The sequence below is a fragment of the Mauremys mutica genome, chromosome 22 (genome assembly GCF_020497125.1).
Source record: "Mauremys mutica isolate MM-2020 ecotype Southern chromosome 22, ASM2049712v1, whole genome shotgun sequence".
Lineage (NCBI taxonomy): Eukaryota > Metazoa > Chordata > Testudines > Geoemydidae > Mauremys > Mauremys mutica.
The window spans coordinates 16345610-16367707 of record NC_059093.1 but is presented as its reverse complement, the minus strand read 5'-3'; the positions used below and the strand labels follow the sequence as shown (position 1 = coordinate 16367707).

Genomic DNA, 22098 nt, shown 5'->3' with positions numbered 1-22098 from the left:
GTGCATCAGGGTGGCCAGGAGCATTGTCTACGATCAGCAGCACTTTAAAGTCAAGTCCTTTCTCTTTGAGGTACTGCTTGACCTTTGGAATGATACACTTGTGGAACCAATCCAGAAATAATACTGCCGTCACCCAAGCCTTTTTATTTGATTGCCAGAACAGAGGCAGGAGATTTTTGTTCTTGCTTTTTAGGACACGGGAAATTGCAGCCCTGTAGAGCAAGCCTGGCTTTATTAAATGCCTACCCGCATTGCCACAAAGCAACACAGTCACATGGTCTTTAGTTGCTTTGAAGCCAGGGGCTTGTCTTTCTGATTTTGAAATATAAGTGCGGTTGGGCATTTTTTTCCCGAAGAGCCCAGTCTCATCAGCATTAAAAACTTGTTCCAGAAGATAGCCCTTTTCTTCTATGATTTTCTTTAATTGTTCTGGGTAGGCTTTTGCTGCCTCTTCATCGGAGATGCAGCTTCATCAGTAATCTGCACGTTTTTGAGGTTGAAGCGGTTCCTAAAACTGTTAAGCCAACCTTGGGCTGACTTTGAATTCCTTCTCATCAGAAGGCTGTCCCTCTTCGGCAGGAGGTTTGAACAGCGCGTAGAGGCGAAGAGCCTTTTCTCGCACCGTGTTGCCATCGATAGGCACACATTGATGGTTCATGTCTTCCAGCCATAAGTTTAATGCCTTTTCAGTCTTCACTAAAGTCTTATCACGCACCTGGCTCGTCACCTTAGCAGTTATTGGAGCACCTGATTCCACAACTTGATGAATTTCTCTCTCTCGAATCTTGATGGCACGGATGCTAGATTCGTTGCGGCCATATTTATGTGCCATGTTGGAGACCAACATACCATCTCTCAATAAGTGCAACACAGCCGTTTTTCCTCCAGCGTTGGAACAGATCACTGTTTCTTTAGTTGAGCACCAGATGAAGTAGTTGCCTTGCATTTAGGGGCCATGTTGTACGAAAAATACATATTTTTAAATACTAAAATCACACTCAGAGTAGCAAGATGCTCACACTGTGAGAGGCACGCGGGAACTGAGACTGACTGAGGGAACAGCAGATTCACGTCTCCCATCTCACGCTCACTCCGGGGCATACGCTCATTGTGTGCATATAGTTGAATTTGCATAAGTTAAATGCGCGTATGATGCGACTCCACTGTACATAATCACCCAAGGGAAGTGCTAGGAGCCACATTGCCTGGGCTGTTAAAAACTAGGCTGGAGTAAAGACTTAAAAATATTTTGCGAGCTACCATCTTGCCTTTGTCCCCAGGTCAGATGGACTGGATGAACTAATGGGTCTTTTGCACTTCTATGTTGTGATGCTGTAGATTTTTCACTGGGTTATGATTTGCCATAGCTGATGCCTGCAGTGCCTGTTAATATTTTTTCCAGCCCTCTTCTCAGTTCTCTGCTTGGCAGTGACGTGCTGGAATTGCATTCCTTCTGTGCTCTGGGTGAGAGTCTCTTTTTTTTTTTTTTTTTTAAAGGAGACTAAATCCAATTTCCATTATTAAAATTATCCAAGTAAATCAAATCCTTCTGTCATGCCCAGTAAATCCCTGGAATGTAAGAAGCACGGAGCAAATAACTAAAAAAAAAAAAAAAAAGTGGTGTGAGCTTCAAACCATATGAGGAAAGCACCTCTGGTGCTGTGTTTTAATGAGCAAGATAGTCAGCATGGGCGCTGATTCGCCTTCAAAGCCTGAGGAGAGCCAGAGAGGGCAGGACTGCATCATCTCATGATTTCAGCAGCTCCTTGCTTGAAACACACATGAGCAGAAGCAAGATCCACCAACCTGGTTTTCTCATGAAGATTTATTGCTGCTGTGTGTACCTGGTTTGGGCTTGGAAAAGAATTTGGACTGACTTGGTCAGAATAGGGTGACCAGACAGCAAATGTGAAAAATCGGGACAGGGGTAGGGGGCAATAGGAGCCTATATAAGAAAAAGACCCAAAAATCGGGACTGTCCCTATAAAATCGGGACATTTGGTCACCCTAGGGCAGCAAGAGGAAATGGCAGTCATTCTGGTTGTAACATTCTCACTAGCTGTGTGAATGGATTAGTTGGACTGGGGACTCCTTGCCTCAGCAGTAATAATTATAAATGGCCATTTCGCCCAAGAATCACAAAGTGTTTTGCAAGCTTTAAGGACGCTTTATAACATCTCGGGGAAGCAGGTATGCTCATTTTCCAGATGATCAGACTGCAGTGTAAGCGGGGGGGGGGAGGGAGCAGACTTGAGTCCCAATCCTGTGATCTAACCACTAGATCATCCACCTTTCCTCAAATCACATGGTACTGTGAGAGTCGTCATCATAGGAGGAAGCACATTGTTTGTCCAGTCAAATTGGGGAAGGGGAGTATGGAGGAAATGAATTGGGCTTTAGACTGATATATTTTTTTTAAGCATGTTCACTACAGAATCTGAATATCTTTTGTATTTTTGGGATCCCATTGTCCTCACTGGAGTTACTCCTGCCTGGCACTGGTATGAGAGGTCAGATTCGGGCTCTAGAGGTGGAAATCCATTGTACTCGAACTGATTCAAATTCAGCCCCGTGATGAGCAGGTGCATTTCTCATTGAAGTCACATGGAGTTGCACACCTGCTTACCACCAGGAATGAAACTAGCCCCAGGAGCGCTGGGGACAGTTAGTGAGTAAGAGAGGGGCTGCCTTTTCTTATTCCATCCTAGTGTTGTTTCTGCTTTTCATCCCTTCAGTATGTATGCTGCCCTTGTTTTCCATACCTACTGAATGTCAAGTTGGTGCTCGATATGCTGTTCCTTCCATTTATACCACCCTTCACATCACTGCTGATTTGACCTAGAGCTGTCCCTGGGAGTTGTCTTTGGTCTGGAGTTTAAGTATTTTGTAAAATGGCTGTGTACACACACACACACACTGTTCTCTGCATATAGTAAATGTTTCTGTGTGAAGTCTGTCTGAAACCTAGGCTCCGCTGAGATGATGCTTATGATTTTCAGCATGAGCAGACTCCAACGTAACTAATTCCAATACTGAACAATACAAAAGAGCGGAATACAGATCCCCTGCCACAGTCCCTTGGCTGCCTCTTTTGTAATTTCTTTACAGAGTAACTGAACCCTGAAGAAAAACAAGTTTTCAAAAGTGCCAGCCAAAAAGCAATCTCCCATTTGTGGGTCCTCTGAGGCCATCCTTCCTGCCGCTGTATTGTGCTAGAGTCAAAGGAGATCGTGCTAGGGCAGCAGGAAGGTCATGTCCAATCCTTCTCATTCTTGCTTTAATTCTCCCCCAAAGCCCTTTAAAACTCCTAGTCTTTGGCACAAGTGCAGGGTAAGGAAAACTGCCCCCAAAGGGGTGTTTTATTATTATTTACAAATTGTTAATTTGGGGCAACTCTACTGTGCTCTGAATGTGAAATTAGAGACAGGCATAGAGTCAAAATTGATCAAGAAGAAGCTGAAACAGTCTTAGTTTTTCTTATGTGTGTTCAAGGCAGGAGTTGTTAAATAAAGGCCCAGGATGCTGGAACAGGGTGGCAGAGCTCTTCTGTTGCCCCAGCCTATTAGTAGGTGTTTGAAGCCTGCAAGGAAATGCTGACTGATTCCTGCTGACTCCCCGGGCCAGGTGTAGCTGGTTAATTCCACCCTGGATTTAAGGGCGGTGGAAAAGGCCCTTTGGGCAGTGGGATGTAGGGATGAGAAGTTCTAAAGGACCCTTGGAAACAGCCAAGCCTGGAAGCAAACTTGGGCTGAGGTTGTTATGTTGTTAGGTTTGTTGTTAAATCCAGCCCGGCGTGTGTGTGTTGTACCTGTGCGACATGTATGGCTTTTGTTTTGGAGCAGTGGAGGAATGCCACCCGCTGACAGAGAGAGATCCTGGAGTACAGCAGTGAGAAAAGAATGGAGAGGAATACCAGAGTCAGTGTCTATGACAATTATGTAACTCACTATGTAGGTGCTATGTAAATGAGGGGTAATGCTTTCAAAAGTAGCCACCTCTTGTTTTGACAGGTAATTTAGGTGCCTTTGTGAGGTTTACCCAAGGACGACAATAATACATACAACAGGTCTGTCTCTTACCAGGTGGCGGTAAGATTCTATCTGGCAAAATCCCTGAAAAGCCCGATGAAATCTACTAGAATATGGCTGCAAGCCGGGTGAAATGGTTTTCTTCAGCAGACAGCAGGATCATGCTCTTTGTGGCTAGGTGTTGCCCACTTCCAACTACTGTGGAGTGTTACATGATCCTCTCTAAGCAATGTTGGACATAGAACAGGAGACACAAATTACCCAGCCCCACTGCGGGAAACTCTTCTTTTCCTCCGTGTCCTTCTGCTCAGGAATTCCCACCATCCTGACACTTGCAAGTCTCTGCTTGAACCTAATTGTGTCCCCCAGGCCTGAAATCTATAGCATTACTTGCCCAGTTAAGTCCGCACTCTCCCATTCACTTTTGTTAGTGGAAATTGACTATTGCTTGGGTTGCGTTTGGTTAGCTCCTCAGGGTTAGCTCCTCACTTTTCTGAAGTGAATTCAGTACTAGTAAACGATGCTGGATTGATGAGTGAATTCAGTACTAGTAAACGATGCTGGATTGATGAGTGAATTCAGTACTAGTAAACGATGCTGGATTGATGAGTGAATTCAGTACTAGTAAACGATGCTGGATTGACAGCTGTAAAGTCCATCCACACAGGCAAGAGCAGTGTTAGCTTCCACAGTTACTGTCCCAGCTGGCCCAGTTTGTCTCCCTCACCCCTTACCCGAAGGGAATCTCCCATGGGATCACAAGAGGAGTTCAGTCTTCATGAGCCATTTGAACTCCAGCCTCTGAACCCCACAACCCCAGTTGAGTTGGCTTTTGTGGTGTGGAATTTGCCTGTGAGATGTTGATTCCCCCCCACACAACCGACCCCCAGCTTTGTCACTAAACAGCCTTCCCTTCCCACCCAGGCTGGATTCACACCTGGGACTGAGAAGTGCGAAGCCCCAAGCTGCTCAGATCTATATAAGCAAGTCATGTGCTACTTGATAGTTCAGATCCACATACTCCCGGTGGTATAAAGCCAGCCAGGTACACGCCTGAGATTCCAGCTGGCAAAATCCGGAAGACCTGGCCCCAAACCTTCAAACAGGCTTTAGCTTTTTAACACCCTGAATAGTCTCTGCCTTTGACTAGTGACAGACTTCAAAACTGACTGGTGGGTTAATAAGGTTAGTTTAATAGCCCCATTAAACTAACCTTATTAAAATGTCTTTCCATTGAGAGACTTCTTTTCACAATAAGTTTAAGCGTGTTAGAGTGGCTCAACAATTGCTTTTAAGTCTGGGGTGTGCTGTCCAGATCCAGTGTACTGTGCTGTGAAGCAGGCAAATATTGGAGTGGGGCGATTGCAATTGGTCTCGGTAACAAAGCATCGGAAACCTATCTAAAGCCTTAGATTCTTTTTCTTATTAGCATATCTATTGCTTTTGGCCCGAAGATCAGTTTTTCATGTTTAAAGTGAAATTGAATTGCAAACTAGCTGGTAACTCAAACGCTGTAAATAAGACAGATGCACTTGCCACTCAGGGGCCATAAAATGGGAAATTTGTAAGTGCTCTTTTAATTCAGCTTTTACAGCCATACAGCAGCCAGAAAAGGTCTGACTGTAGCTCACAGCTCAGTATATAAGCTTGGCGTACTATTGGGTTAGTCCTTATTGTCTGCAGTAAATCCACCTTTGAGAGGACTGAAGCAGATGAAGAAGTGTCAGGAAATTGCAAAGTGTCTCATAATTTCAAAGCAGCATGTTAATGTTGGATGAATAAATGCTTTAGAAGAGAGGACTAGAGTTTATTAGGTTCCGTGGGCCAAATTCAGGTAGTAGGTGTACGTGGGTCCAATTAAACATTGTCAGTGGGTGTAAGGGTGTGTGAGTTAGAATAATTTACATACCGAGGGCGTGAGTTAAGGTGTCTTAAGTCTGGGAAAGTGAAGGACTTTAGCTTAATGCGTCTTGCATCCTCCTGTTGGTTTGCCCTTCTTATTACATTCCTCTCTTCTCGTCCCTTGGCATGTAAATTACCCCAGCTTAGACTTGCTCGCTGTTCTGCAATTTACCTCACCTGACACAACACCTCTGAATAAATCTGTGCCATCTCTCTCAGTGGTGATACAGGAATTTGGGCCTGTACCTAATTACTGCATAACCTGGAACAAAGCGGAAGTGTGGCAAGAGCTGGGTCTAACCATCGCATCCCGTCACCTGAACTATACAGCTCACACCCATCTTAAATTCTTGGATGGGTTGTGGTAAAGGCCCGAGATTTCTGGGGATCCCCTGATTGCTGAAATGGTACATAAAGCAGGTGGTGTTCCCACTCTGCTCCAGACAAAGTCTGTAAGGTCAAACTCACCGCCTTTCTGGGATGTGGCTTTATTAACAAAGTAACTGATAATGCAATATAAGTTTCACCCCAGGTCTTTCCCCCCTCTCTGGTTTGGCTGTTTCTTCAAAGGGGTCTCTGTCCCAGACCCTATATCCTTCTGCCCAGCAGCCCAATTCCACCTCCTTTATATATGGAATGGAATCAACGATATCAGGAGTCGGTAGAAAACAGTCAGCATCTCTCTGTGGGGTTCCAACATCTGCTAACGGGCTGAGACAGCCGTACCACCCATCACCCGTGACAGAACTTCCTTACTCAGCCCCAAATTCACATAACAAACCGAAGACTTAAAAGGAAGCTGGATGGCTTATTCCCGTAGTTGCCCAGGGCAAACATTCTTTGAAAAACGCCTGCTCGCTGGAGCACTCAGGTGAGTATTTGTGCATCTGTTTTGTGTGTTTAGCTGCTGATGCATCTGACGACTCTATCGCAGTTCAGGGCGACTGCACCTGCACTTCCTTTCAGTGGTCCAGCCATGGCATCCTCTCTCGGGCTTCCAGTCCCCAGCTGTTGCCTGTCTTGGATGGAAACCCATGTCTCTCTTTCTTCAGACCTTGGTATTCCCAGGCGGTACAGTTCCCTGCCTTCTCTTTGTTATGTGCAGCAGAGGGAGGCGGCCCAAGCACATCTGCTCGCTTTCTCTTCAGAGACTGATAACAGAGTGATTGCTACAGTTACAGGTTACGCAGAGTTTTCTAAGCAGGTATCTACACTATTCTTAAGGTTAAAAGTGTTAGAGAAAACAGTTAAAAGAAAAATAAAAGAACCTACACACGTGCTAATAAGCTTACCAGAGTTCATCCCAATTCTCACTTGGGTTATGGTGGGATAAGTTCTCTCTACCCCCCCGCCCCACCCTAGGTGAGTCCTTGGGATTACAGGTCATCTCACAGCTTCAGCACACCCATGACAAGTTCAGTCCACCCTTTTGTTCAGCTCAGGGGTCTTTGAGCTGGAGTTTCCAGAAGCAGGTAGTTAGTATACAGGGCGTATCTCCAACGGGTGGCTTGGGAGAGGGAGAATTTGCATTCCCCTCACCTCATGGCATTTCCTAAGGAAATCCACATCACACGTATAGTACCAAAAAGATCTTTGAACTTCCCTGTGCCTTTCAGAGATTGCATTAATGTTATCTGCCTGCTAAAGAAGTGACATACAATCTCTCACTAGTACATAAACATTTGCATTTCCAATACAATGTACCCCAAAGGTATTAACTTTCAATCAGTAAGGTTTAACTTAATCCAATAAAGTTCAATCAGCATATTCCAGGGTATTGCCAGTCTGTCACAGCCTCCACTTCTCTCCCTTACATAGCCCTCACATCCTCTTCAGAGTGAAGAACAGTATCTGCAACGGTGCAGGTTAAGTGGCCAGAGGCAAGTATGCTGATGGCTGTTAGCAGGTGAGCTCTCCATCCCGTTGATGGGAAGCGGCTAATGCTAGGAAGCTACGTAGCTGCTGCAGTGATGGGGCGTATATAAGTGCTGAACTAGGATAAATTTGATGTATGCAGGCTGATCTTGACCTCTGACTGTAGGTGAATGGAGCCTCTGGCGACGCAAAGGATGCTGTAGTGATCCTGGAGAAGACTCCCTTCCAGGAGGAAAGCATCTCCGATCTGCTGAAGAAACACACGAGATTGAAGCTCCAGATGTCCAATGATATCTACAGCACCTACCACCTGTACCCACCTCCGCAGCTGAGTGGTAAGCAGACAAAATGTGTGGAGACTTTCCGACACCTGCTGGTAACCCAAAGAACCATGGTGCCGAGGGTGCAGTGGGGGCTTCCCATGTCTTAGGCAACGTATTTGTGTGTTTCGGGAGGAGGGTGGGTCCAGTGTTACTGCGGTGCTGTGGTGAGGGGAAGAGAACCAGAGTGCTAGGATAGTTCACCTTGTAGTTAACCATGTGGCTTAGCTGATAAAGCTCTGACTCTGAATGTGCCATCTCTCCCTCTGTCAGTGGGGCTAATGATACTTCCCCATCTCTGAAGTTGGGGCCATTGATGGGAGACTGTATATAATGCAAGCTGTTACTACGTTTGGAGAATTCCTCGCATCCATACCCAGAAAATAACCTTTATGCTGGTTCTTTTGGTACAGCCGAATCCCCACCACAATTTAATAGAGAGCAGCAACCCTGGAGGGGGTGGAAAAGAGAGGGAGAGATGGCACAAACCGAAGAACATTCATGCTTATCCATTCCCACATTCTCTCTTTCACTTGTACACAGCCTTGGGTTCCTTGTCCTGCATTAGGGCATCATAAATAACCTTTGTGGAGTTGTTAACCTTTCCTGCGACAGCCTCCCCTCGTTCTTGGACAACATCTCACATTTTCTTTTTGTTGGGCTAACGTTTTCTTGTAGGACAGGCAAGTAACATGCCAGAAGTGGGACTAATAGATGCGTGTGACCTTGAATGTCTGGTGCACACGGGCACCTGGGTTTATCTCCCTTTTTGTCTGCTTTGTAGTGATTTCACTCTTTCACGCATAACTGGTTAATAGTCAAATGTACTAGGTCAGGAATCTCACCATCTCCCGATGGTTGTGAAGCCTCTGTTTTTCCTAAGGAAGGAGGGACTGTTTAGTGCAATAAGGGGATTTGTGGAGGAATTTGCACGAGCCTAATCAGCAAGTCACCAATCTATTTTTGGCGTTTCAAATGCCCCTTTCAAGGTAGTATCTAGGCATCAGTTACAGAATTGAGATTGTTTATAGGGAACCCAGCTCTTCTTCATGCCCAGCTTCAGTGGCTTGGAGTTGGAGTTACCTATCTCCTAGAGCTGGAAGGGACCTCGAAAGGTCATCGAGTCCAGCCCCCTGCCTTCACTAGCAGGACCAAGTACTGATTTTTGCCCCAGATCCCTAAGTGGCCCCCTCAAGGATTGAGCTCACAACCCTGGGTTTAGCAGGCCAATGCTCAAACCACTGAGCTATCCCTCCTTTGTTACTGTGGGAAGGCTTTTTTCCAAAGGGCGTTTGGCACCAGGTTTGGGAGAAACATCTCTGATCTGGTCTCAAAGACACTGATTTTAGAACCACAGAGTCTTTCTCTTACACTGACTAGGATCAAACATGCTGTCCAGTTTCAATCCATTAACCGTGTAAAACTTGTACCATACAGCAGGTGGCTATAAATAAGAAGCTTTTTACCTTCCCATGATGTCACATCCTAATAGTGGGAAAATGCCTTAGTTCATTGCAAGAAAGTATGATACGGTGATGGTTCCCATTGTCCAACATAAAGAGAACATTACAGAGGCTGCTGTCTGCATCAGATCCTTTGCACGGTTACCATTCAATAATTCAAAGGAATCTTGCTTTGTAGCTTGGTATTGTTTGGCAGTGCTTTTGAGTTGTCTGTTTCAGTGGGTGATGAGAAGCAGTGATTTCCACAAGGTGGCATCGTTGCATTAGAATGCCAGAATCTCTTTCCGTAGTAATAGTACTGAGTAATGAGAAACCTTAGGCACTGGTTTCTCTTTTACCATCTTGCTACAGCAGCGTATAACTTTATCATCGGTCTGATGGCAGCAGTATTATTCTTCTCGATTTATATCAGGCCCAGGACCTTGTATTTAGTGGTCTAAGAATATATTTGGAGGGGAAAAAAACCCCAAAAAAACCCTCAAATGGCTCTAGTTAACCCTCAGACATATTAATAAAATTCTTACCCCTCACATGCCTGGTTGTCCAATCTTGATGACAACCCATCCCTGAAAATAAAATGGAGGCCTGTGAAAAAGAGCAGCCTTGCATTGTCACCTGAACAGCACCAAATTCTAGCTTTGGAGGGACCATTGCAGGGAGTGAGTTCTACTGGTGCAAGGAAGCCATATCTCGGCCACAATGGATCAGGCCATCTAGAATGCCACGTATTACATAGACTAGCCACCTGTGATTAAAAAAGTAATTGCAGGGATGCTCACCTCTTACAGCCGTACCAGCACTTGCTATGGCTCAGGTGTGGTGCTGGACCGAGGCCTAGCATGTGAACAGTTGACTATTTGCCTTGGGCTGTGTAGTTTTGATGCCATGAACTCCTGAGCTGTAATCTCTGCTCTGCCACTGTCTCCTCTGTAGCTGTAGGCAACTCACTTCACTGTCCTACCTCAGTCTACCCATCTGTGAAATGGGGATATCATCTTCCTATGGGCATGTTCTGAGGAATAGTTTGTGTATGTAACCCATCTGAGGTCCTTGGATGGAAGGGTCGGTAAAAGCACCGGGGGAGAGAAAGTAATTCAAGTTTGTAAAGTGCTTTGACACTATAAAGAGTAAAATGGAAATACTTGGTTGAGAGATCCCCTAGGCACAGCAGGAAGCAGTGTTGGTGACTCAGTAATAGGTGTTCTTCCCTCTGAATCATAAAAAAACAAATGCCCCACATGATTAGGGGCCTTGTGGTACCAGTGGCGGCATCCTTCAGCTGCAACGTAAAACCCCAAACCCTGCTGATTTCTGGCTCCTAAAGATCCCATAGAAGGCCCTTTTTGTTGCAGTGTCCTGACTAGATTCCCAACCCAGATAATTCCGTTCTGCCTCCCTGAATTTCCCCTGACCTTGCAGTTAGTTGGCAATGGGATTCTTCATCTCCTGACCTAAATTATGTAGAGCTGTAATATGTTTTGTATCAGCTGCCATGTTTTAGCCCAGAAGTGGCTGCGTTTCTCTGATTACACTGTAAAATGATTCCTGTTGGTAAAGGGCTTTGGGGTGAGCGGTGCCAGATAAAGGATAAATTGATATTTGAAGCTTGAAATGGTGTGGACAGTTTCCTGAACCGGCTTTTTCTGATGTGAATAATTTACAGCAGTAAGTGGAATAACAGCACGCACATGGGAGACAGAGAGAAACTTGGCCATTTGGTTTAACCTCTCCCAGGCCAGGTTGCTCTGGCATGCTGACAAGACCTAACAAAAGGAAACGGGGCTTATCGATGCAAAGGGAAAAGTTTGCTTCTCTATCAAAACGACATGCCGTGGCCATCCGGGGCCTGTACTTAGTGTCCAGTAGAGCGCCAGTGGCCATAGAAGGTAGGAGCTTATTTACAGCATTAAAATACATTAATGACATCAAATGGCAAAGTGGAGAAAAATTAAACCAAAGCTAAGCCAAAGCAGTGCATCCTAACCCGAAGGCCACTAGACCCAGGCTCTGAATTATCAAGCATGAGGGAGTTCCAGAGGCAGTGCTGAGAGAGACCAAAGGCCAGGGGTGAAAGGAACGCGGTAGCCAGGCATACCGGTAAAAGGTAGCCACCAGTACCGGCCCGTACTGCTGACTTCAACGTTGCTGCCCCTTTTGCGTCCCGCAACGGCGGCCCTGCCGGGTCCGTACCTGGCAGGGACGCTGATGGGAGGGCACAAAAGGGGCAGTGACGTTAAAGTGGCGGCAGCGCTTTAACGTTGCTGCCCCTTTTACCCCCACCCCCGGCCACCGCTGGGGGGAGGAGGGGGAGAGCAGGGCCAAAGAAGTAGCTGCCCCGGGGCCACGATTTAAAAGGGCCTGGGGCTCTGAGTCCTTTAAATCGCCGCTGGAGCCCTGGGCAGCACGGGCCAGGGAGCTCAGATGGACTGGCTGGGGGACGCTGACCTCCAGCCCCGCCCCTTCCACCTGAGGCCCCGCCCCTTCCACCTGAGGCCCCGCCCCTTCCAGGGGGGCCAGAGCGGCCCCGTACCGGTAATAGCTCTATTTTACTTTCACCCCTGCCTAAGGCTGCCCCCGGAGACTCTCAGCCTAGAAACCCTCCAGACTGTCTTAAATGCCACAGAAGGATATACGGGGAAAGATGAGCTTCCTAGGTAATAAGGCCTGGGACCACTAAAAGCTTTATAGAAAATTACCGATCCCTTGAGCTGCACTTAAGTCTGGCCTGATTTAACTCCCTTTGAAGTTGATGAATCTCCCCATTGATTTGAATGGGTGTTGGATCATACTGCTTGTCCCCGTAATGTCTGAAAAGTGATGCTCCAGCTGGGTGAAGAGGTCATGCCGCTGAAACCTGCGGGCTCAGTATCTATTTTACTCTTCAAACATCCTACCTCTCTGGCAGCATTTGAGTGTCACAAGTTGAAGGATCATTTTCCCCTTGCGCCCTGCCATGTCTTGGCCAGCCTTCCTCACAGGTGTGTCTGAAACACTCACTTTATTACTCTAGTAAACTTTCCTTTCTAGGGTTGTCTCCTGCCTTTACAATACGTAAACTGATATCCATAATTAAACCATCAAAAGGCCAAAAAGTGCTAGTGAAATGTTTACACAGGTTTTTATTATATTTCCATGTGTTGTAGCTTTGTTATACACTGTTGCCTGTGTCAGACCTCACTGATAGCATCTTGCTGTTGCTGGACCAAACTTGTAATGTAAGAGAATAACCTCGCAGCTTCCCCCAGTTAAGGCTGGGTTAATCCACAAGGTTGCACAGGCATTTGCTGCCTATCCTGAATGGCTAGCAAAGTGCTGTGTGTGGTTTTTTGGGGTTTTTTCCCCCCACTTCCTTGATATACCTGAAGTGAGCATGAATTTTGCTCCCGGGAAGATAGGACAGAAGCAAGTGAAGTGAGGATGGAGAAATTGTACGGGGATTTGGAAGAGACGAGTTCTGTTCCAGCTCTGCCATGCACTTGCTGTGCAAGTCACGGCACCGCCCTCTTCCTCACTTCTTCATCTGCAAGGTGGGGATAGAAACTTACCTCCCAGGAGGATTGGGAGTGCCTATAAACTCTGTATAAAGTGCTTTGAGATCTTCAGATGGAAGGTGCTCTAGAAGCACTTTCTGTTGCTGATGCATCAAATGCCTTTTTCTGTTCCTGAAGGGGCTTGTTTGGTTTTCTCTTCTGTATTTGCATTCTCTCACACCCATGCATACCCAGGCCTCCAATTTGCTTTACCCAGTGAAGGAGAGTGAAAAGAACTTGGCTTAATGTGGTTTGTAGACTACATGGTGTAACGAGTATAAAAATGGGCCCCGCTGAGAATGTGGGGCTAGGGGCTAGGATTGATCAGGCTGTAAGATTTTTAACAGGGACTTGCATTAGCTGTGGCTTAAAGAATGGTCGGCGTGACAACTGGAACATAGAGGTTTGTCCAGGTGCATGTTGTCTCTCACCTGCTGAGTGACAACTTTTTGAGTCCTGCATGATCTCCCCTGGTCCTCTCTGCATCTCCACCTCCCTCTGGAAAGCAAGGAGGTCACAGCTCTGAAGAACAGGGTGACCAGGTGTCCCGATTTTTATAGGGAAGTCCTGATATTCAGGACTTGGTCTTATATAGGTGCCTATTGTCCCTGACCCACCTCCCAATTTTTCACACTTGCCTTCTGGTCACCCTATTGAAGAGCCACATCTTTTACTCCTGGGGGAATTCTGTGCCAAAATATTAAAAATTCTGCACCAAACAATTCTGTACACAATATTTTGAAATTCTGCATACTTTATTTGTCAAAATAAAGCAATATAATCACACTGGTTTCAATTATTTTGGTAATTCATTTAAACTGCAATACAGTGGATGGCGAATGGGAGTGGGGAGCATTGGAGGAAATCCCAAACCCCCTTTGTCTAATTGTAATGTAGCTAGGTTTAACCCTTTATTTCTAGTTAGTATTCAACAAATATATGCAGCTATATGCTCAGTGTTGCATCACAGGCAACTGAAGAGCAAGTGAGGGCTTGGGAATCAAACTCACAATTTATATTGGCTATTGGCCATCGCCACAAAGGTACCAAACAGTTCATGGAGCCAATTTTGATAGGAAATTTTTTTCAGTCCAAAAATTTAGACCAATTCTAATCACTAAAGCACCAGAAGCATTTATAGGGCCATACTGTCCTTTGTTCCACTCTGGCAGTGGAACCTTTTTACACCTGTTTTATACTCCTGGGGGAATTCACAAAGACAATGGGAACAATTCACTAAGCAGGCAGGCTGCTACATTCTGTTCTGCCTGAGGGGACAGAACCTGCCCCCACACCTACCTCCTCAGAAATATCCCAGAGTCCTGCCCCTGCATGCCAAGTGTGTCATAATAGCAAGCAAGAGGGACAGAGTATCTCTCTCTCTCTCTGTCTCACCTGCACGACTGCCCGGCCACTCTCTGTGGTGATTTACATGTGTACTGGCTGCTCTGGGCACCTGAACCAACCTGCCTGAGCTGCTGGGGAGGAGCTCGTGACTGCTCTTGTGGCCTCCCTTTGCTTCCCTATCAGAAGTCATTTTTCTGCGGGGAAGCAAAGAAATCTGCAGGGGACATGAATTCTGCGCATGCGCAGTGACGAGGAATTCCCGCAGGAGTAATATCTATTTTTGTGCTTTATAATGTTTAAAAAGTCCTGCTAGAGGGCATCAGTAGGAGGGTTAATGGAAACCTTGGAGGGGCTGCAGAGGCAACAGGAGTGCAGTATGTGCATGCAATGAATTATTGTGCCACCTTGCAGCAGGGACCCAGACAGCTGCCTATTGCACTGCTAGGATCTGATCAGCAAGATCAGTCGAGGTACGAATTCCCTGCCATTTGTCAGCAACAGTCCTTGCCATTCAGATCGGAAGCTGTCACTGTGCAGTGGCTATGTGAAGGTTCAGAGTCTAGTAAGCCTCTCTTGACTAGAATATGGATGACTTATGGGACCTTAATCTCGTCAGCTTCCTACGCCGACATCTCATTAAAATTTCACAGAGGAAAATGTAAGTAGGGTAAATAATGAACTCGGCAAGGAGAAATCTTCCAACCCTCCAGCCCTTTTTGGCAGTTTATGTCCCACTTTCACAGAGTGAAAATCATTATTTTTTTTAAAGGAAATTCTGCCTATAAGGAAATGAGACCCTTGATGTAGCAGCTGCCTTGCTCCCTGAAGAGCTTCAGAAACTGCAACGTAGACTTCTCCTTGACTAGGCTCTGCAGGTTTCTCTTTGCTTTCCCAAATTTGTTACATGCTGCTCCAGGCTTCAGAAATCAATGGAGTCTAATCACTTGATTCTCGTCTCTCTGCTGCACAGTTGGTGCTGGTAGTGTGGGTGATCCTTCTTGGTGTCTAGCAAATTGCTGTGTCGTCTTGGTAGCTGCATTTGTAGACCAATCACTTTAGCTGACCCAGCTCAAAGTTTGTGTCTCTATGCTTTCCTATCACTAGAGATAGCAGGTGAAGTCCCACTTAGATCTCAGAGCTTTGTAAGGCTTACAGAAGAGCGCATTGTTTTGAAAGATTTCAAACAAGCAGTTGGTATCGTGAGCGGGTTCACAAGGTCAAGATGGGAGTCAGCAGGAGAAATTAAGATAAATAGGCCTGAGGTAGGGGAAACACATACCAAGGAGAACCTGAGGCTTAACTCCTTGCCAGGTTATAATTCAGTTTTCTCTTGCCTGCATAGATGGGGCTAAACAGCATTTTAACCAAGTTATGAAATTGTGTTAGTCTGTGGCAATCAGGGATCTAAAATGATTCAGTATCTGTGGTTAAAGCATAGCTTTTTCCAATCTCTGCCCATCTGAGGGATTTCACAGTGCCCATCCCTATAGAATCTAGGCCCCTAGTTTGTGGGAATGAAACATACACAGTGGGGACTTCATCCCTTGAAGTTAAGGGAAAATCATTTCCTGCAAACCCTTTCAAGAGAGGAATTTGCAACTTCAAACTGTTAATGCGGGAGCCTACTGTTAAATCAATTACATAAGGGGTAAACGCATAGCAGAAGAATCAGTATGTTTCCTCTTTCAATTAGTTGACTTCAGATGGAAGTCTCAAGAAACAGAACACCTTTATCTGTGCAGGACACGTTCTTTTCACTTAGTGCTCTGCGGGCTGAAGGCCATGGCAGGTTCTGATTTAATCTGTAGTTTCCTGATCACTGCATGTGGAGATTCCCCCGTGACCCCCGCCGCTGCTAAGTGAAACTGATGCTTCACCCTCCTATGGTATAAGGCTAATACGGATGCTATTTTAATTAAAGCTTGTTAACATACTTAGGGAGGCCTGGAATGCTGATTAAATTGCTGTGTGTATGTGGTCAGACCTGGGTTACCTTAAGTGAATGACTTTCCCTCTCTGTGCCTCAGTTTCCTATCTGTAAAATGGGGATAATAACTCTTCCCTATCTCAGAGGAGTTGTGTGAGGGTTAATCAATTAAAATTTGCAAAGCTTGGATACTGTGATAAGTGCCATGGAAATGGCTAGTGTTAAGACCCAGGTCCTTGGCCGTAGCTGAGGGCACATAACATAGCTAGGTGGGTGTAGCTTGACAACACAGGAGATTGAAGCTTTCTGTATATGCTGTTCAGAGGCTTTTATTTAAATTACTGTTGCCTTCAATCAACCCACAGTTACCTTATTACCAGGCAGGATTCTGACCAAGTCATAGTGCTGAGGATCAAGTGATTAGACTGACGTCTTTTATTGAAGATGCAGGACAGAAGATCAGCACAGTTCAGCACTGTGGACTAATTCTAACATTATACTCCATGGTCCCAGAGAAGAAATTTGTAGCGTTTATTATGCAGATGATTTCTAACAGAATAGTGACCATCAAGTGTGGAGATGGTTCGAATCGACCATGTCATATGAACAACGGACTTCCCCAAGGACCTGTACTGGCTCCGATGCTCTTTAATATACATGCAGCTGGTCTGCTGCTCATCTTGGCAACTCAGTTCGTGTATGCTGATGACATCTGCCTGGAAGTAGCCAGAAGGAGCTTTGAGGAGCTGGAGTCCTGCCTGTCATCTGATCTTGACCCCTTGACCAAGTACTTTTCAAAGTGGTGACTTAAACTAAATGTACTAAAGACTCTGCCACTTTGTTTCCATCTCATCACCTGAATCTCATTGGCAGCTGCGGGGCCTTCTGAATAACCAACCGATCATTTTTTAACTGTATCCTACTTATTTGGAGATAAAGCTTGACCAGGCTCTGTCCTTTTGACAACACATCAAGAAGACAGGTGGTAAAATCCAGTCGAGGGTTGCACTCCTCTGCGGGTTTTCTGGCAACTCATAGGGTGTTAGCATGGCAACCTTATGGAAATCTACCAGTGCCCTAATTATTGCACCTGCTGAATACAGTGTGGTAGTTTGGGGCTGCCAGCTGTTCTTCGTCCGAGAGCTGATTCCATCTAAGAATTAGGCCGCCTTGGGGGTAGTGGTGTGGACGTCTGTGGTGAAGGATTGGTAAAGCTGTGTATTATCTGTATATTGCAGTCCATGTGGTCTGATGAGTTCATCTTGTGAGGTTGAAAAGAACTAGAGGGGAAATGACATCTCTTCTCCCCTGCGTTTCCAGTGTGTTTGAGTAAAACTGTGTTTACAAGACTAAATAAATAAATAAAATCTGTGTGCTCTACACTCAAAAAATCCATTCCTGTCTCAGTCAGCTTTCACTTCCTTGCTGTTTGTGGGATCCTCATCCTGTTAGTTCTGCCATCATCCATCGAGTTTTCTGGGAAAACTGGACTTGGCAAGACTTGAATTTCTTATGCAAAAAAGAGGCAGAAAAAACTCCTTTCCCAGTCCTCCTTTTTTCAGCACAAAGAAGAAAATAGGATTGGGTCCTCTTTTTACTTTCTTTGGAGGCCACCTGTGTATCATTGTCCATCAGGAAAGAGACACTGATATGTAAAGTGGGAAATTCATTAGAAAATACTTTGGTTACAGTTAGCTTTTGAGTCACGCGATGAACGTTATCTTGTTGGAGTCAGACCTTGTTCGAGACACTGACTCTAGGGGGCAGTGGGGACTTGCTGTTGGAGAATGTTAACCAGTTTCCTACATCCATGAGTGACTTAATAATCAGAAGAGAAACGGTTTTTAACTTCTAAAAATCACAGTTTCCATGATTGTTTTAAACCAATCATTGGTCTTGAGAGAGATCATTTAGCACTAAGCCTTTGTGATCCATCTACATAGATCTGTGGAGACAAACATTAAATATTCTTTTAATGTGCTTCGAAAACTGGGTTGAATTGATTTCCCTAAAACCAGTACTCTCTGTATTCTGCTGGTTTAAACAAGTTCCCTGCCACACATTAATGCCTGTTCAACAATTTTCTCTTTCTCATTCAATAGGCAACTTACTGTAAGTTGGAAAATTTGAAATGCTGACAAAACACAACCCATAGTTCCCTAACTAACTTTGCTGAATAATCGGAGAGCAGAGTTTGCTTCCACAGCAGAAGTAAGGGTTTCTCATGCCAAAGGCTCCATGAGTAAAAGCCAGATCAATTAAACTACGTATTCCTTAACTTTTTATTTGTGCTGGTCTGTTTTAGTTGACATCTGGTTTCTTTTAAGTTACTATCCAGAGCCTGTCATTCATATTTTGTGGGACAGCATGAGTATTCCAACTGTGCTTAGTAAGCAGTGTTTCCAAGTGCCAACAAGAAATGGTCTGATCTGGTCTAGCCACTGAAAGATGTTGCATTTTCTGGAAAATCTACAGGGTTTGTGTGAATGGCACCTGGAAGCACAGTTGTAGTTCAAGGTCTTTCCTTATGAACCCTGTTTCGGAGGATGTTCTAGTTAGCTATGCACAGCTATGCATTTTAATGATTAGCAAGTTCCTGGGTATCTGTCATTGTGTGTAGGAGAGTTGAGTGCTTCCGCAACACATGGAGAGTGAAACTTACTACTGTAGTCTCCTGAGCTCTCTCACAGTAGTACATCAGTGATTCGCATTCTAGTGACCTCACTCTGCTGCTGAGCACATGGGGCGGAGAGGTTGCAGAGGAGAGTCTAGAAGCCAGGGAGAAAATGATTCAGTCATACAGGAGGTGATACTGCTTCCTATAGATCCAGGTGGTACCCTGTTCCAGGCTGCAGAAGCAGAAAATGCTCTCAAATGAGCTGCACCATGGAAATCTCTTTATCTTTGAGGTGCTCTAGCACTTTCAAGTCTCTCTCCTTTTGTCAGTCAGTCCCTATCTGGACCACACTACGTGCTGAAACGATTAGTAAAGCTTTCAGCAGCAATGCAGGATGTGAGGATAGAACCTGGAAACAAAGGAAGAATAAGGGAGAGAACAGATGAGGAAGAACAACCCAGAAAGGGGAGGTTGGACTCAGGAAAGATCTTACAAACCTATGCTGCTTGTTCCAGGAGTATTTCTAGATGTTGACAAGACTCTTTCAAGTCCTCCATGGTTGGGGAACCAGCCACTTGAAAGATTTCTTCTCCCACCCTCAAATCCTTCCCGTGCATTATAGCAGTGGCTAAGTCATGGTAGTCCCTAAGTGTTGACAATTGAGAAGCAGAGGCTGAGAGATTTTGGTGGAGTCTCCTTAGCTGTGCAGCTTGCTCCCTGTGGCTGTCATAGAATCATAGAATCTCAGAAGGGACCTCAGGAGGTCATCTAGTCCAACCCCCTGCTCAAAGCAGGACCAAACCCAACTAAATCATCCCCGCCAGGGCTTTGTCAAGCCTGACCTTAAAAACCTCTAAGGAAGGAGATTCCACTACCTCCCTAGGTAACCCATTCCAGTTCTTCACCACCCTACTAGTGAAAAAGTTTTTCCTAATATCCAACCTAAACCTCCCCCTCTGCAACTTGAGACCATTACTCCTTGTTCTGTCATCTTCTACCACTGAGAACAGTCTAGATCCATCCTCTTTGGAACCCCCTTTCAGGTAGTTGAAAGCAGCTATCAAATCCCCCCTCATTCTTCTCTTCTGCAGACTAAGCAATCCCAGTTCCCTCAGCCTCTCCTCATAAGTCATGTGCTCCAGCCCCCTAATCATTTTTGTTGCCCTCCACTGGACTCTCTCCAATTTATCCACATCCTTCTTGTAGTGTGGGGCCCAAAACTGGACACAGTACTCCAAATGAGGCCTCACCAGTCCCTCGATCTGCTGGAAATGCCCCTACTTATACAACCCAAAATGCCATTAGCCTTCTTGGCAACAAGGGCACACTGTTGACTCATATTCAGCTTTTCGTCCACCGTAACCCCTAGGTCCTTTTCTGCAGAACTGCTGCCCAGCCATTCGGTCCCTAGTCTGTAGCAGTGCATGGGATTCTTCCGTCCTAAGTGCAGGACTCTGCACTTGTCCTTGTTGAACCTCATCATATTTCTTTTGGCCCAATCCTCTAATTTGTCTAGGTCCCTCTGTATCCTATCCCTACCCTCCAGCGTATCAACCACTCCTCCCAGTTTAGTGTCATCTGCAAACTTGCTAAGGGTGCAGTCCACACCATCCTCCAGATCGTTAATGAAGATATTGAATAAAACCGGCCCCAGCACCGACCCTTGGGGCACTCCACTTGATACCGGCTGCCAACTAGACATGGAACCATTGATCACTACCCATTGAGCCCGACCATCTAGCCAGTTTTCTATCCACCTTACTGTCCATTCATCCAGCCCATACTTCTTTAACTTGCTGGCAAGAATACTGTGGGAGACTGTATCAAAAGCTTTGCTAAAGTCCAGAAATAGTACATCTACTGCTTTCCCCTCATCCACAGAGCCGGTTATCTCGTCATAGAAGGCAATTAGGTTAGTCAGGCATGACTTGCCCTTGGTGAATCCATGCTGACTGTTCCTGATCGCTTTTCCTTCCTTTAAGTGGTTCAGGATTGATTCCTTGAGGACCTGTTCCATGATTTTTCCAGGGACTGAGGTGAGACTGACTGGCCTGTAGTTCCCTGGATCTTCCTTCTTCCCTTTTTTAAAGATGGGCACTACATTAGCTTTGTTCCAGTCATCCGGGACCTCCCCTGATCGCCATGATTTTTCAAAGATAATGTCCAGTAGAGTTAACGTGTTGGCCTTTTGAGAAGGCTAAATAGCAGCCAAGCATTTGCCTGATAAGGTCTAAATTATGGAGGCATTTTTCTTTTTCCTGATGAGTGGATAATTAGGGAAGCGTTTTCATTACAGGATATAAACTGGCCATCAGGAAGTTTAGACTTGAAATTAGAAGAAGGTTTCTAACCATCAGAGGAGTGAAGTTCTGGAACAGCCTTCCAAGGGGAGCAGGGAAGGCAAAAGACATATCTCGCTTCACGACTAAGCTTGATAAGTTTATGGAGGGGATGGTATGATGGGATAGCTTAATTTTGGCAATGAATTGATCTTTGACTATTAGCAATAAATATGCCCAATGGCCTGTGATGGGACACTAGATAGGGTGGGATCTGAGTTACTACAGAGAATTCTTTCCTGGGTGTCTGGCTGGCGAGTCTTGCTCACATGCTTAGGGTTTAGTCGATCGCCATATTTGGGGTCTGGAAGGAATTTTCCTCCAGGGCAGATTGGCAGAGGCCCTGGGGGTTTTTCGCCTTCCTCTGAATCATGGGGCACGGGTCACTTCCTGGAGGATTCTCTGCACCTTGAAGTCTTTAAACCACAAGTTGAGGGCTTAAATAGCTCAGACACAGGTCAGGGGTTTGTTACAACAGTTGGTGAGTGAGATTCTGTGGCCTGCGTTGTGCAGGAGATCAGACTAGAAGATCATAATGGTCCCTTCTGACCTTAAAGTCTATGAGTCTATGAAAGGGCTTGATGCAGAGTAGGTTAAAGCTGGATACTTAGCTGAGAGAACTATACAAATGTGTTCACAAGTCAGAGAGAACTGTCCTGAGCGTACTAGAGAGGGGGATTTTGTGTCATGTTGTTGATCGTGGCCGCTACTGCTTTTTGTTGGTTATTGAAGTGAATACCTGAAGGCTAA

General features: G+C 45.5%; 1 protein-coding gene across 1 annotated transcript in view; it reads left to right on the top strand.

The window, feature by feature from the left end:
* DCPS (decapping enzyme, scavenger) overlaps positions 1-22098 on the top strand; it is a 56573-nt gene that overhangs the window by 2158 nt on the left and 32317 nt on the right. Inside the window, exon 2 of the mRNA XM_044996843.1 lies at positions 7972-8140. Within this exon, the coding sequence (XP_044852778.1) occupies positions 7972-8140 (169 nt within the window). The remainder of the gene's footprint in view (positions 1-7971; positions 8141-22098) is intronic.